The sequence below is a fragment of the Haliotis rubra genome, unplaced genomic scaffold (genome assembly GCF_003918875.1).
Source record: "Haliotis rubra isolate DU_JTF1 unplaced genomic scaffold, ASM391887v1 Scf1524, whole genome shotgun sequence".
Lineage (NCBI taxonomy): Eukaryota > Metazoa > Mollusca > Gastropoda > Lepetellida > Haliotidae > Haliotis > Haliotis rubra.
The window spans coordinates 110,132-123,084 of NW_025765475.1; the positions used below are offsets into that span (position 1 = coordinate 110,132).

At 38.7% G+C, this 12,953-nt stretch overlaps 1 protein-coding gene across 1 annotated transcript in view; it reads left to right on the forward strand.

The window, feature by feature from the left end:
* LOC124270536 (endoplasmic reticulum-Golgi intermediate compartment protein 1-like) overlaps window positions 1-12,953 on the forward strand; it is a 38,371-nt gene that overhangs the window by 3,978 nt on the left and 21,440 nt on the right. Inside the window, 8 exon segments of the mRNA XM_046705557.1 lie at window positions 4,291-4,425; window positions 4,969-5,060; window positions 6,308-6,337; window positions 6,340-6,434; window positions 6,963-7,049; window positions 8,812-8,893; window positions 12,431-12,504; window positions 12,507-12,533. Coding sequence (XP_046561513.1) covers window positions 4,291-4,425; window positions 4,969-5,060; window positions 6,308-6,337; window positions 6,340-6,434; window positions 6,963-7,049; window positions 8,812-8,893; window positions 12,431-12,504; window positions 12,507-12,533 — 622 coding nt within the window.

Genomic DNA, 12,953 nt, shown 5'->3' on the forward strand with positions numbered 1-12,953 from the left:
AAAACTAAGATGTGAAGCTGTGGAAATGTTAGGCTGAAATAATTGGGAAGACCTATCCATATTTAGAGAAGGTTCATCTGGTAACTGATTTAGGGATATCATAAACATTTGTATTTACAATTAAAGGAAATATTGTTTAGGATATGATGGCACTGCTTTTTAAAGCAAAATAACTATTCCTATTCTGCTCATACAACACTATTAAACTTAGGTTTCACTTGTCAAAAATGACAATGATGTGACCATTTAACTGTCATTTCTGATTTTCACTTTTCAAAATAAGGTACCCGTAACCTTTTTGAGGAAAACAAAATGCATGTTTTCCAAAAGCACATACATCCTGTTTAAAGTAAGAGATAATTTCCATAATGATTTTGTTTTTAAACTAAAAGTACTAAACCAAATTATGATAGGGGTTTTTTTTGTGAAAGATTTACTATGAGACAACCTATATTGGCAAAATATACTGGGTGGTGCTTAACTTTTTCTTCACAGTATAGATTTTTAAAAGAGCATATATCACACTGCAGGGTTTTACGTGACACACTCCAGTACGCACAAATGTGGAGAATGGATACAGAAACCCACAAATACTGTGTACGAGGCGACACCTAAGTACCAACCATGCATCAGGACTAGTTACCCGTATCTGTAATTTCACCCATCAGTCATGACAACTGTCCACATGCGTGGACTCTAAAGTAATTTCGATGCTCATGCTGTTGATCACTGGATTGTCTGGTCCAGACTCGATTATTTACAGACTGCCGCCATATAGCTGGAATATTTCTGAGTGCGGCGTAAAACTAAACTCCCTCCTCACTCACTGAAGTAATTAACTGAACCTACTCTACACTACATCATGTCAATACTTTACAGGACACTAATGAGCAAGGACCCGTAACATTTATTTATTACCTTTGTAAGTTAAGGTAAAGTCTGGGGCCTAGATTTTTTAAGCTATCTTAGAGCTGAGATAGTCGTAAGTTATTGTTAATATATGGTGCTTACGACCATCTTAACACTAGCAGAGCTTCGAAAATCTAGGTCCTGGTGCTTTTATCCTGGGATGACATGTCACAGTGCAACAAATATTAGGTGAAGTGACATCACCTCAACCTAGTCTGAAGGTCGGCTTCAGATCATTGGGTATGTTTGCTAGCAGGGTGTGGAGTCATCCCGCTGATGATATCCTTACCGTGTCAGCTTAACCTGTTTGGTCACATGAACAAGATGTCCGATTAGAAGGGTGGTAAGAATTCTAGTATTGGCTGCTACATTGCTAATAAGTGGGGTAGTCTTGTGGTTAAAGTGTTTGCTCGTCACGCCGAAGACCTGGGTTCGATTTCCCACTTGGGTGGGATTTCTGTGAAGGCCATTTCTGTTGTTCCCTGCCACGATATTGCTGGAATATTGCTAAAAGTGGCGTAAAACCGATAAAAGGTGTATGTATCGTGATACGTATCGTATAGCAGGTAAAATATTGCGATACGTATCGTGTCGTGACATAGTGTATCGTCCCAGCCCTAGACATTTTCTGACCCACGATCACCATTTGTCAGTCATCCCTCGCAATATTCTTAATACAGTGACTCTTTTTAATCAGAAATATAATGACAAAAGTAAGCTGATGGAATACAGTTTCACCTGTGGACGTACAAAATTCATCATTTTGTTAGTGCCGAATGTAATATACCGGTCATTCTGCCCTGGGCAGCAAGTATATATTTTGGGCAACATACACGATCAAATACTCTGAATACTTGACTATCATCCCAATGGCCCAAGATGAGTAAATAAATCAAAATATTTTCATAATCGGCTAGAAGTGCTTTCACTGTAGAAGAAAATGGCCTGTCACTAAGTTGGATAAGGTAGCCTCTGTATCATGTGGCGACCATGATGGTTGCGATTCGACTGCATTCTTTGATTTGAGAAACTGATTTATCCTGAAATTGCTTGAGTGGTTTCTTTCCTGTCAATGTATATTATAGTTTGCTCTGTGCAATTCATAAGCAATTGTGTGTACATCCACCTGGAGAGTGCGTGGGTGTGTATAAAAGTGGGTGGGTGGGTGTAAAAGTGTATGTGGGACTACAATCATGTAAAGTGTGTTATCTGTCTGTGGACAAGCCTTTCTTTATCTGTTCTCATACTCACCATGCAGTTATTTTATGAATCGGGATTTCTTTTGACGGCTTTTGTCTCTTTACAGGCTTTTTTAGGTTATTGTACAGACAGTTGCATGCACATGGTGTTTATTGATTGAAAACATCTGTGGTGTGTACAGGGCGTATATGAAGAGAATCGATTCACAAAAAATATATACATGATTGTAACACTTACAGGTAACAGATGTTCAAAGTTGTTTAAAATGGTAGGTGTATGCCGAACTGAGTATTGTTTTCTCTATTTTTTACCAGGAATATTTTAGGTTTTCTCAGAGAGTGCTAATTTGCTCAACTTCTATCATGTCTATTACTAGGGCTGCGCAATATAACCGGTTTATCGGTATTTACCGGTTCAGAAATGAAATTGATATGTATTGTTATACACTGATCGAAAACCGGTATTTCGACATGCATTCACAAAAACTTCGTAACACTAGGAAGTCTTCGGATATTTCTGTTTTTCGCACCGGAAGTCAAGTTAAGTTCGGTTTGAAGTTGTGTTCTTAATTTTTGGTTAAGTGTTTCGCAATGTTTTGGTTCTGAATGTTTTAAATGTTTAGTCATTAATGACCAGTGATCTCTGATATGTCCTGACCAGGTCAAGTTGCTGTCTAAAATCTCAGGTCTCTTTTTGAAAGTGAAGAAACTAGTTCAAACTATTAACCACTGTGTTGATGTTAAATTGTTCTTTTCCTTGTTTCATTTGTGCCAAATATTATTTATATTGTCATGATTAAAAGTTTTTATTAAAGCTTAATCAGGTATAGTGATTTTGTTGTGTTTTTGCTTCATAAATGAAGCATTAACTCTGTTATGAGTATTTTTTTGTTTGAAATATTTTTATTGCAATACATATCGCAATATATGCTTTCGCATCGCAATATATCGCAATATGAAATTCACTGCAATACCCACCCCTATCTATTACAACTGAAATTGAAACACCTCCATTCATGATAGTACTTTGTGTCACTCAGTAATATTTTACTTTTACAAAACAGGTTTTGGCACACCAACATGAATGATTAGATGAGATTCAAATGGATCAAAACCATGTCACTGAAAACCGCTCGTAGATCTTTTAATGAGTACTTTCTTATGCTATGTTTTGAAAAAGAATCAAGTTAAACAAAAATGCTTAGATAACGAGCAAGTATCTTCGTCCAGTAGACGGTCACTAGTTTGGTCATGTGATACAGTACTCCAGAGTGAAACTTGTGATTCAGGTTAGAATTGGTCTTCAGCCTTCCATGCTTGTCAAAAGAGGTTACAAAAGAGGACTGGGTGGTCAGGTTTGTGGACTTGACTGACACATGTCATTGTGTCCCAGTTGCGTAGATTGATGCTCATGCTGTTGATCACTGGATTGTCTGGTTGCCATACAGCAGGAATAATGCTGAGTGCTGTGTTAAACGACAACCAAGCGTATGAACCTTGCACGTATCAGAATTGCAGGTTTGTTAAACCACAAACACTTGACTGGGTCGAGTTTATGTGAAGTCTGATAACAGAACATAAACAGTTGAGTTTGTGCAATGTGTGGTGTGTGTTCATGGAGCTTGAGTTCCTTGCCTTTGCTTAAGAAACAGAACTTGTGCCAGTATTTTATCGGGATATAAACATACTTCTACCCCTTGCTCTCTTGACAGTATCGATCCATGAAGATCTGGGGTAGAATAGGTCTTCAGCTTGTCGTAACGGGATCGGGTGGTTAGGCTTTCTGACTTAGTTGACACGTCATAGGTTCCCAATTGTGCAGATCAATGCTCATGCTGTTGATCACTGGATTGTCTGGTCCAGACTCGATTATTTACAGACTGCCGCCATATGGCTGGAATATTGCTGAGTCCGGCGCGTAATCTAAACTCACTCACTCACTCACTTGACAGTATCATTAGGTGAGACAAAGTACTAATGCTATTGCACAGAATACGATTTATGCTATTGTTATAATCACACATGTTGAAACTGAAAAGCAATATTGTATGCTATGCTGCCTTCTGATTAAATTATTATGCTCCAACTTCACTCACTCACTCACTCACTTACTCCAAGCAATTAGAGAACAAGCATGGTCTTAAGTAAAAGCTTTGTTAATGAAAGACCTATTTCTCTGCAGACTGGACCTGTATCGGAAGATTCCGAAGGACCTGACCCAGCCCACCTCAACAGGTGCTCTCATCTCTGTGTGTTCCGTCCTCTTCATCACCTTCCTGTTCTGCTCCGAGTTGCTGCTCTTCATCAACACAGAGGTGTAAGTACTTAGGTGTGAATGTGATATAACTCATTGAACTTGTTGGTTGTGCAGTCATAACTTTGTGAAATGACATCCAGAATGAATGGTTCATGTGCCATATTTCATTTCAAGGGGTGCTGGGGTAGCCTAGTGGATGAAGTGTTCACTCGTGGCGCCAAAGACCCGGGGTTCGATTCCCCACATGGGTACGATGTGTGAAGCCCATTTCTGGCATCCTCCACCATGATATTGCTGGAATATTGTTGAAAGAGGCGTAAGGCCACACTCGCACTCATTCAAAACTTTCAAGGAGTTTACAGCAGATCATCTTCATGGACAAGTGAAAATAAAAATCAATTTCTGAGTCTGGTTTTGCATGAAAATATGGTTACCACCCCTTACAAAATGGCCAACATCAATGCATATGGAGTCTAAATAATTGCAAATTAAGCCTATAAATATATTAAAATTGATATCAACATTTATAAATTTAGAAACACTTAGAATCAGATACAATACCAAGGCACCATAAGTTTCAGTAGCCACTGCTTGGTGTTTCAGTATCAGCGAGCTGAGTGTTGAGGACCCTGTCCAGCACTCTGAGAAGATCCCTGTCTTTATCAACATCTCCCTCTACAAGATGGAGTGCCAGTGTGAGTATATCGTCATGAACGGTGCTGGATGTACAGCATTCGTCACTGAGGGGTGATGGTGAGGCTAGTTACAGCAGTGTACAAAATTCAGTGTCCTTTGGTTTGTTGCTAATATTTTAGAATCTTAGAGCCCCAATTTGTGTTACTTTTATCACTAGTTTTAGAACAAGGACCCTCAACTTGCATGCCTAGCTCTCTTAAAAAACAACCCATGTTAGGATTCAGGGCTAGACATGTCCCTAGCAGGCCAAGGCTTTGTGACTGGGTCGTTAGAATAGAATAGAATAATACTTTAATGCCTTTTCAGGAATTTGTGTTACATCAGCAGAGCTACTGACACATTAGAGAGATACCAAACATATTTACATAAATTCTTTGATTTAGGTATCTTCACATTTGTTTAAGAGAGATATGGTACTTGGAATAAAGGATGTACGGGCTGTCTTAGTTTTCACAATTGGAACTTTGTAGCGGCGGCCTGAAGGGAGGAGGTTGTGTTCCGAATTTAAGTAGTGAGTACGGTCAGATATGATTTTGACGGCTTGATTCACGATTTGCCGCTCATATATTGATGATAAACATTCAAATCTGACTCCAGCGATTTTACTTGCAGTGTTAACAATTTTGTCTATTTTAGATTTGAGATGAACTGAGAGAGACCCATACCAACAATGGAAGGAAAATGTTAAAATACTCTGAATAAATGCGACATAAAAAAGATGACATCACAGATGGGTTAACATTAAAAGATCTCAGTTTACGCATGAGATGAAGATGTTGTTGACACTTTTTGTATAGGACTTCAGTGTTAGTGTCCTCATATCCCTGTGCGAGGGTTGTTGCTCACAATATCGCACACTTGATGGTCTGGTCTGGTCTGGTCTGGTCTGTTTCTTAAAATTGCTGTTGAGTCAGAATTAACAACCAACACATGCGGCTATTGTTGAGGCTGTCCCATTTGTGTCTTGGTTGTAATCTACGTTGTATGTTGAATAACCAAGATGTGCATTTAAGACTCAGTTTATATTGATATGGCGCCATTTTAGATAAAATAAGTTTTACAGATTCATAGATATGTTTGCACCCTACCATTTCCTCCTGCTTGCAATCACAGAGTGTCCCTTTAAATCCAGTTTCTGCTTCTACACTCTGAGGTGAAGACAGCATCCAGCTCCATTTAATCTTGAGTGCTTTTAAGAGTGTAGTATCCTGCTGGTTTGACAAGTTCCTTGTGGATATATTTGTAGATATTGGGTTGGACATTCAAGATGACATGGGGCCACGAGGTTAGGCTTCAAGGACAACACACAGAAGTTTCCCTTAGGTGCTGGTGGTGAGGGCTGCAGGTTCGAGTCCTTCTTCCTCATCAATAAGGTAATGTAGTCCATTCATCTATGTGTTCACCATGCTGCTGCTGGGTTACAATTGGTCTTCAGTAACCCATGCTTGTCGTGATAGGTTACTAATGGGATTGGATGACTTACTGACTTGGTTGACACATGTCAGGTTGACACATGTCATCGTGATCCCAGCTGCATAGATCTATTCTCATATTGATCACTGGATTGTCTGGTCCAGACTTGATTATTCAGACTTCCACCATATCCTTGAAAACGGTATAAGAAGCTATACCAAAACGTTGCTATTGCAAATATAAGGAAGTTTATCATCCATAAAGTTTTGTCATCTCAATACCACCAACTTCTAGAATGCCACTCAAACAAATGCCACCATATAGCTGAAATGTTGCAAAGTGTGGCATTAAACAACAAACAAACAATAGTTGATTGTGTGTCACTGTGACCCAGTAGTGTGGATTGTTGTGCTTTGACCATTTGTTTTCTTCACAACAAATATTAAGAAATGCTATTAATCCTATGACATAATTTCCTTGCTGTCCAGATCCCAGGCAACTTCCACGTCTCCACCCACTCCTCAGCAGCCCAGCCTCAGAACCCTGACATGAACCACAGGGTACACAAGCTACTGGTTCGGGGATGGAGATGGAGGAAGGAAGGTGGGTCACAACACTGTGTGTGTGGTATCCTCCCATTTGTTACACATGCCAATTGTTACATACCCCAATACACATAAGGTCACAGACCCCTGCACACACCTATTACCTATTAGTGAAGAATGGGATAGTCCATACTCGTTACAGACATAGAAAGAGAAGGCAACACAATTGATTAGCACTAAATATCATTTCATTGATATCATCTGCATTTGTTTGCAAATCCTTGTATATGAAGTTCATCATTCTTCTGTCATATTGTATACTTGTTGTAGAGGAGTCCAGCCATGGTTAATGTGCAAGGTTATTAGGTGAATAATGATAAACATATAAAATGTGCAAGGGTCATCCCCAGCCATTATAGTAAATGATGTATTTTCTCAATATAGTTGAATTAACTCGACTAAATAGTTAATCCTGCCTTGAGAAGATGAAATCATCTAGAGATAGATACAACTGAATGTACATATTAAATGCTAACTATAAAAATATCTTTAATCAAACAAACATTTCTTGAGTAAAAAAACATCAACACTGCTTGCTCTTAATCCCTCTGATCCATTTGCCAGTTTGGGCTAGTCCATTAATGTTGTAGGTATAGCAGTAATTAACCCCCAACCTGACTCTGTAACAACTGGCATGTGTAACAAATGGGAGACAACCTTGTGGGGGGGGACCACCCTCATTCTCTCATCTTCTTATCATCATCTCTAATCAGTATGAGGGGCGGTGGGGTAGCCTAGTGGTCAAAGCGTTCACTTGTCACGCCGAAGACCCGGGTTCGAATCCCCACATGGGTACAATGTGTGAAGCCCATTTCTGGTGTCCCCCACCGTGGATGTTGCTGGAATATTGCTAAAAGCTAGCGTGAAACCAAACTCAGTCAGTCTAATCAGTATGGATGCAGGTCATTGGCCCTAACAGCTTGAGTTACATTGCAGCCAGTTGCAGTCTTTCAAGTACACATTAATACTATTGTTTCTGAATTACATTACATAAAGTATAAACATAGCCAAATGTCTAGCATACTGTTAACAAAGGACTTAAGTATATTATGTTTCTGTATAGTGGAATGTACATCATGGTACATAGTAGGGTTTACCATGACCTGCAAAACTAGGGGTCTCAGTTACTAATTTCAAGGGCCATACTGGAAATATGAGGGTCCTGTGAAGTAATGGAAGTTGTGAAGCCTACTTCACTGTAAGATTTTATGATAACTTTGGATACAGGACCTTAATTCTTCTGGTAAAGAATTTGGTGAATATCATTGTGTTCTCCAGGATGAAATATGTATTTTGCTCTCTTGTACTTTATCCCCGTGAAGATCTGGGTAGAATAGGTCTTCAGCAACCTATGCTTGCCACAAAGGCAACTATGCTTGTCGAAGAGGCTTAATTAACAGGATCGGGGTAGTCAGGCTGGCTGACTTGGTTAACATCGCCATCGGTTCCCAGTTATGCAGATCGATGCTCATGCTGCTGTTGATCACTGGATTGTCTGGTCCAGACTCGATTATTTACATACCGCCGCAATATAGCTGGAATATTGCTGAGTGCGGCGTAAAACTAAACTCATTCACTCACTCACTCTTCTACTTTATATAAAGCTCCACATACAAAGAAGTTCATATCTCTGCTACAAAGTGTTTCAGACTGTTCCCCATAAAGATGGGGAACATAAAGATTTAGAATATAGACTAAATGCAAGTGATATTTAGGTGTGACATTTCCTTAGATCTTACCTGTTTCATCTCAATTTCAGACAGTAAAGGGCTCTTTCAACTCTTTAGAGGAAGTGGACAAGTCTAAAGCTAATCGTAAGTTCCTGATGTGTGGGGTAGCACCTTTATGTCGCCAGTTCAGTAAAGTTTTGCAAAGGTGGTAAGCGTTGAAATAACTGCACCACTTCTTACTTTACTTTTCCACAATCTTGACATGCTCTTATGACTGGAATTTTGTTGCAAGTGGTGTAAACCAATGCCACCCTCTCATTGCAGTCATTCGTAGATAGAAATCAGCTGATTCCTGAACATTGTTCATTTTAAATAATCTGCATTACCAATTTATGTAGTTATGGTGTGTCGTACGGAAGGCTAAAATTTAATTTTCAGATGGCCGGGAAGGCTGAAATGTATATTTCTCGACCCTGGGAGAGCTAATTTCCATTTAAAACAATCTGCATTACCAATTTATGTAGTTATGGTGTCGCCGTGCCGGAAGGTTAAAATTTAATTTTCAGATGGCCCGGAAGGCTAAAATGTATATTTCTGATTTCATGGGAGAGCTAAATTCCAAGGGAGTAGGGAGTACGCCAAAGCTAAAGGTGCGGTGCGGGGAAGCATAATCCATGTCGGGAGTAGATAGATTTCTTTTCAAAACATTGTTATAGTATTCGATTCATTTATTACTGTTATCTGTACACGGGTTGATAATATTTTTTTATAAATTGCACATTTCGGCGAGTTGGACAGCTCATTAAAGATAAACTGAATAGCCTGATCATTTTTCTTGTGTTTTAAAACTGTTAGATAATCTAGTGGTAATTCTTGCCTTAACTATATTTCACTTAATCCAATGTTTGACAAAAAATACTTTTAACCTGATAATGGGCCAAATTTTTGGACACCAATGGTCTCCACCTCCTCATGCAAATACTCATAACAACCCCGTAGAAAAACGCTTATTTTCAGACATAAGAAGCTTACACCAATATTTCATCATGCTTTATTTCAGAAATACAGTTGCTCTACCACCATGTATAGTGTAATAAAACACACTTTAACCCTGAACTATTATGACATCAAAGCATACTCGAACCTTTAAAGCGACGTGAACTATTATGGTTAAAGCTTGCAGATGGAGCCCTTGAGTCACAGTGGCGAAGCGTCATAATAGTTCAGATGAAAAAAGATGTGTTACTACTATACATGGTGGTAGAGCTTAACTGTATTTCTTTTCAAAGATGCCAAATTTAATACTTTCAAAGGATAATTACGATTAATTTAAGGCAGAAAAACAAGACGGTGTCGGTGGTGACCTAAATTAAGAATCCTCGACAGGGCCCTAACTGGTGCTATTCCATTGATGTCTCTCTCTCTCTCTCTCTCTCTCTCTCTCTCTCTCTCTCTCCCTCCCCTCTCTCTCTCCTCTCCCTCCCTCCCTCCACTCCCTCCCCAACACACACACTGCGTTAAGACAAGCGTTACCAGCCAGAAAACAAATGATAAACAGTTTGATGACGGATTACGTTAGGATTAAATATCTTCTCTAAATTATTTTCATTACATCTGTGATTAATGTAAAACCATGTATGAACGTCGCATTTCTACTACCAGCGTATGTTTAGATCTTCAGTACATCCAGACGAAGCTGAGTAGTCAGCCTGACATTCCACGACATTGCATTGTGGGAATGTAAACATTGCGAACGTTACTTTGGTCGCTAAACTTTGCGCGTCAAAAACATAAACGTTATTTCCACCAGTGATGATTAGGTGAGTGAAGCAACTGCAAACCAAGAAACGGGATGCAACGCCAGTAGTTTACTGTAGGAGGCTAGTCTGATGACAACTGACATGCATCGTGGCCATTAAACACATTGTGACGAGTGTAAAATGGTTCTATTAATGAGGGGGCACACTAGAATGGCGCAGTGGCGGGATAACGCCATTCAATTGTATGTGCATCAAAAAGCTATACCTTTATTGTCTGATAATGTATTTTTGTTTTATTGTTCTAACCGCTAGGCATCTTAGAATGCCTTTTGATTTCTGAGGGATAGCGACACCTAACTTCGGCATAAACCATGAAATTACAAGTTGATTTCTTTAACTCCAAACAACCTTTTACAAAAAATCCAAATGCAACCTTTTCAATATTTAAGCCTGTATTATATCCCCATATCTCAGATGCATAAGATAGCATACTACCAACATAACAATCAAAGACAAACAAAAGAGATTCCAGGTTGAGAGAGAGCAACCTGATATTATTGCAAATTAAAAAAGGGGCCTTCCTACCCTGGTCAGACAACTGAAGCTGTGCCTTTGAGAATCGGTTATCATAATTAAAAACTATTCCGAAATATGTAAACATATCAACAACCCCAGGACACAACCATTATATACTACCCATCAAAAGTTAAGACTCACTAGTGTAAATGTATCCGCTTACTATAGTCAACTGTTCTAAACTAGATTGTGCAAAATATTCCACACTGTTTAAAGGTACTGTTTACACATGAACTGATGCATTGTAAAACAAATTCGTAGCGTTGAAAAGATTATTATCATGAGTTCAATAAATGATGAAACTCGGTGAAAATTGGCAAATTCTTAACAAAACTTTACACCAAAACGCAGCTGTTCACTTGTACGATATTTGCAAATGCTTTTCAGCAATTTGATGCATGATCCTCGTGCAATTCATCTGCATAAGGTCTGCAGTTGGTTCCCCCAAGTAAGTGGAGAAATTCATCTTCGATGTAACCATATGTTTATACATAACATATAGTGAGTGCTTTAAGTGAGTCTAAACTTTTGATGGGTAGTATATATAACCAATGTTCTGACGATTTAAATTTACCAACTCTTCTGAAGACCATTATCTTTGTTTTAGCAATATTTACTTCAAGTTCCCACCGTCTGGAATAAGCTGACAACGAATTCAACTGTGTTTGCAACCTTTCAACAGATTCAGAAAATATTACATGATCATCAGCATACATAACCAGAAATATATTTAAAGATTTAAACTCGTAAGGTATACATTTATCTTTTAGGAAAGACTCCTCATTTATCTTTTAGGAAAGACTCCTAAAAGTGAACTATCTAATGTCAAATTAAGGAAAATGTGTAATGAAGAATAGACGGACAAAATGTGTAAATAACTTTATATATATTTCTATAGGTGCCCAAATTAAAGAGCATCCCCCTTAATCCTGTTTTCATTGTAATTTGCCAGAGCCTCCTCGGTGAGGTTGCCAAGGCCTGTGTTCTTTCAGCCATAACATTTATGCAGTAAGTACCGCTGGCTACGCCATTGAACCTCCTGCCATGGAACCAACCAAACTACAGATTATGTTAATGTAGTATTGACTGGTTCCCATCTATAATGAAATCTTAAATTGGATGACGATTAAAAATGAAATCATGATTGTGGAACAGTGACACTTTGTGTACCCAGCAGTAATCAAGAAGAAGGTTCTGATTGTCGGGGTCTTGGTGAATGAGTGTTCCATGTATCTGATACCTTGTTGTTTCTGTCCCAGCGCTATCAACCCACGACTACATCTGTCTGGTCTGGGTTAATTGGTGGTTCCATGTATCTGATACCACAATGTTGTTTCTGTTCCAGCCCTATCAACCCACCACTACATCTTGAGAGTGGTGCCTACTGTGTATGAAGATATACAAGGTAACTGCCAGATACCCCTTACCAATATACATACTCCTATAGGGTAGGTCACAGAACATTATCAGTATGCTCTCAAAATTAAAAATATCTGCACTCATCGCCACTTGCAATTGGTAGCGAGTATCACCTAACTTCCACTGGCCCTTCTAAAATTGTACTTTCCCTATAGATCATGCATCAAAATGAATAACCATTTAAATTATTTTATTTCCAAAATGTCTTTGTTTGGAATAAAAACTACAATAAACATTACTTACTTTTGTCTCTCTGTACAAAATCTTGATTAAAATTGAATTCATTCACCATTTAAGATAGCTGAACTTCAAGGAAAAGAAAAATGTTACATTTAGATCAGAAAACGCACTCGGGTCTCCTCTAGGACGAAAGCAAATTATATTTTCACTCTGCCTGTCCAAAACAAATTCTTTTTACTGGTCAATAGGGAGCTTAACGAGAGTGGAAT